We start from the raw sequence: 3,021 nt of genomic DNA on the forward strand, positions 1-3,021 counted from the left end.
TGGCTCCTGCACACTGGACGCGGAAACGCTTGCCGCGCGGCAAAATGCGACGCGGTAACCAATCAATTGCCCGCTTCTCCAGAAAAGCATATATATATCTTCTGCCGCGCGGAAAATATGCTACTTTTGCCGCGCGGCAATTATTTTGGCCAATCGGAAACAAGGGTACATGATCGAACAGAAAAATCGGCAAGCGTCCTCGGCAAAAATCATAACCTGTTTTCCAATCATCCAAGAAAAAACGTAAGACATTCTTAAATATAAGAATTAATTAAATAATGACTTATGTGATCTATTTATAATTATATATATTATTTTAGCTTCTATTTTTCCACCGATCACTCGTTGTATTTTAATATATAAGGCTAAGATGAGTGAAGAAAGGCGTCGAGTGTTACTTTTAGCCTTATTACATATAAGAAATCAAAGAAAAAGGCAAAATGTAAAAAAAAAACGAAATTATTGGGTACATCCAATACTCCAATGTAAACAACAGCAAGGGCATTGGCATAATTTAGTTCGTGAAATGATTCTGCAGAATGATGAGACATATTTTAATTATATGAGGATGACACCGGATATGTTTGAATATTTGTTATCAAAAGTAGGACCTTTGATAACAAAAATGGAAACAAATTTGAGAAAACCTATTCCACCAGATACGAGACTAGCAATGACTATACGGTATGAAAATTTATATTTGTAGTAGGAGTGTTTTTCTCTTTTATAAGTATTCAAAATTATTTTCAAACTAAATAAACAAATTAATTTTTCGTCTAATTATTAAATTGTTAATCAATTTAATTCGTGATAGTACTGCAGTAGTTTATTAGAGTTGTGTTTCAAGACCGACAATTGTTCAACGCGCAGGTTAGAAAGATATATATCGGTACATAAATTTACGCGAAATTATATATATAAGCAATTAAATTCCAGCTAGACTGTTATAGGCTTCGATTCGTATTAGTTATGTTGTTACATTAACGTTGTTACATTACTTTAAAAAATTTTTAATTAATTTTTATTTTTAGTTATTTGGCAAGTGGAGATGGACTTCATAGTATTTCACTTAATTATCGAATTGGAAGAAGTACTGCGACACTTATAATAAGAGAAACTTGCGAAGCTATATGGGATTGTCTTTCCCCAGAAATATTATTTACACCATCTGAGAATGGATGGCGGAAAATAGCCCTTGAATTTGAAAAAAGATGGAACTTTCCAAATTGTATTGGTGCTATAGACGGGAAGCATGTTGCTATAATAGTAAGATATTATATTAAAAGCAAGTATATGAAATTGTAATAACAAAATTAATTAATATTAAAATTATTTCCAGTGTCCTAAAAAAGCAGGAAGCACGTATTATAATTACAAACAATTTCACAGCATAGTTATATTAGCACTTGTAAGTGCCACATACAAATTTTTAATCGTCGATATTGGTGCTCAAGGTCGCCATAGTGATGGAGGAATCTTTAAAAATTCTGCTATGGGACAACGATTTTACAACAACGATATGTATTTGCCCGCTCCTTCTGCTATTAGTGCTAGACATCAAGTTCCATATGTTATTGTAGCTGATGAAGCATTCCAATTAAATTCATTTACCATGCGACCATATCCATCGAAAAATTTAACGTTTTGTCAACGAATTTTTAATTATCGATTAAGTAGATCTCGAATAGTGTCAGAAAATACATTTGCAATATGGGTCAATCGATGGCGTATTTTGCAGAGACCTTTAAGTACTTCTCTTGAAACAAGTGACGCAATAATTAAAGCAACCGTCTGTTTACATAATTTATTAATTAATACTTCGTATTATTGCGGAGACAATTATGCCGATAAGGTATCTGCAAATGGCCAAATAATGGAAGGAGAATGGAGATCAACATATAGAAACACAGATAATTATAGCAATATTAGTCATTGCAGTAATAATTATAGTAAACATGCTGGTGAAATTAGAAATACCTTTATGGATTATTTTATGAACGAAGGTAAAGTACCCTGGCAAGAGCAAAGTATACAAAGAAATTTATTGTAAAAATTTGTATTTTTCTTTGTATATAAAAAATTGACATTAAGATTTGGTTAAGATTACATTTAGATTAACAAAAAGAAATAAAAATTAGGTAAAATACGAGTAATAATTTTTCTCAGTTCTTATATTAAAACTAGTTCATTATTAAACGAAAGAGTTAACACTAGTTTTCATTAGTTAAACAAGTGATTAGTAATAGAAACTTAATTTATTCTTTTTCAGCTATAAACATTTTGAACATACATGAAAAACAGAAAATATATTTACTTTATTTTGTGATACATTTGTATAATTATACTTTGTTATGTATCTTGTTATATTAACGCTAGATATTAAGTACAAAACAGCTTATGCATGATAGTGTAAACATATTGCACAACATAACTTATTCATTTCATGATACTTAACAAATACATGCACATATAAGCTAAAGAAACTATAAAATTTAAAAGAAATTATAAAATTTAAAACAGAAACAATAGCACATAAAATGAGTTATGGAATATTGTAAAAGATGGTGGCTTCTTTTTGACTACTTTTAAAATATTTTTTTAATTATTTCAAGATATTTGCCACATAACAAATTATCACCTTTTATACGATATTAAATTTATTTTAAATATCTGCCTCTGCAATAAGTTTCAATATTTGTTTCGTAATATGTTTGGAATTATCTGTAGTCATATTTCGAAGACATGCTTCAAGATACTTAGTAAAAGATTCGATTTCATCAGGCTTAGATTGATTTGTTGGTCTCGTTCGTTCTAATTCTTTTAAAATAGCTTTTTCGCAATAAGAATTCGTATCTTCTTTTTCAACTGTTGTTACTTTTCCTGTAAAAAGAGAAAATAAACATATTTTTTATTATAAATGTTACATTTACTATAAAATAAATGTTTCTTATTTATATCAACAAATACATTTCAGATAGAGGTAAGTGAAATAACACCCTTACAACAGATTCTACATTGCAT

The 3,021-nt window shown here is 29.3% G+C and overlaps 1 protein-coding gene across 1 annotated transcript; it reads left to right on the forward strand.

The window, feature by feature from the left end:
• Positions 1-568: 568 nt before the first annotated feature.
• On the forward strand, positions 569-2,050 carry LOC108774331 (uncharacterized). Its single transcript, XM_018540407.1, has 3 exons — positions 569-684; positions 1,032-1,266; positions 1,340-2,050. Exons 1-3 carry the CDS (start codon positions 569-571, stop codon positions 2,048-2,050), a joined length of 1,062 nt encoding a protein of 353 aa, XP_018395909.1.
• Positions 2,051-3,021: the final 971 nt, after the last annotated feature.

Source organism: Cyphomyrmex costatus, unplaced genomic scaffold (genome assembly GCF_001594065.2).
Source record: "Cyphomyrmex costatus isolate MS0001 unplaced genomic scaffold, Ccosl1.0 scaffold243, whole genome shotgun sequence".
In the NCBI taxonomy this organism is placed as follows: Eukaryota; Metazoa; Arthropoda; class Insecta; order Hymenoptera; family Formicidae; genus Cyphomyrmex; species Cyphomyrmex costatus.

What these genes read in the sequence shown, in the direction of transcription:
- LOC108774331 (XM_018540407.1), top strand. Translation starts at nt 569, where the DNA reads ATGACACCGGATATGTTTGAATATTTGTTATCAAAAGTAGGACCTTTG. An exon ending in AGACTAGCAATGACTATACG is followed by an intron (nt 685 to 1,031) that starts GTATGAAAATTT and finishes TTTTATTTTTAG; the next exon opens with TTATTTGGCAAGTGGAGATG. An exon ending in GGAAGCATGTTGCTATAATA is followed by an intron (nt 1,267 to 1,339) that starts GTAAGATATTAT and finishes AATTATTTCCAG; the next exon opens with TGTCCTAAAAAAGCAGGAAG.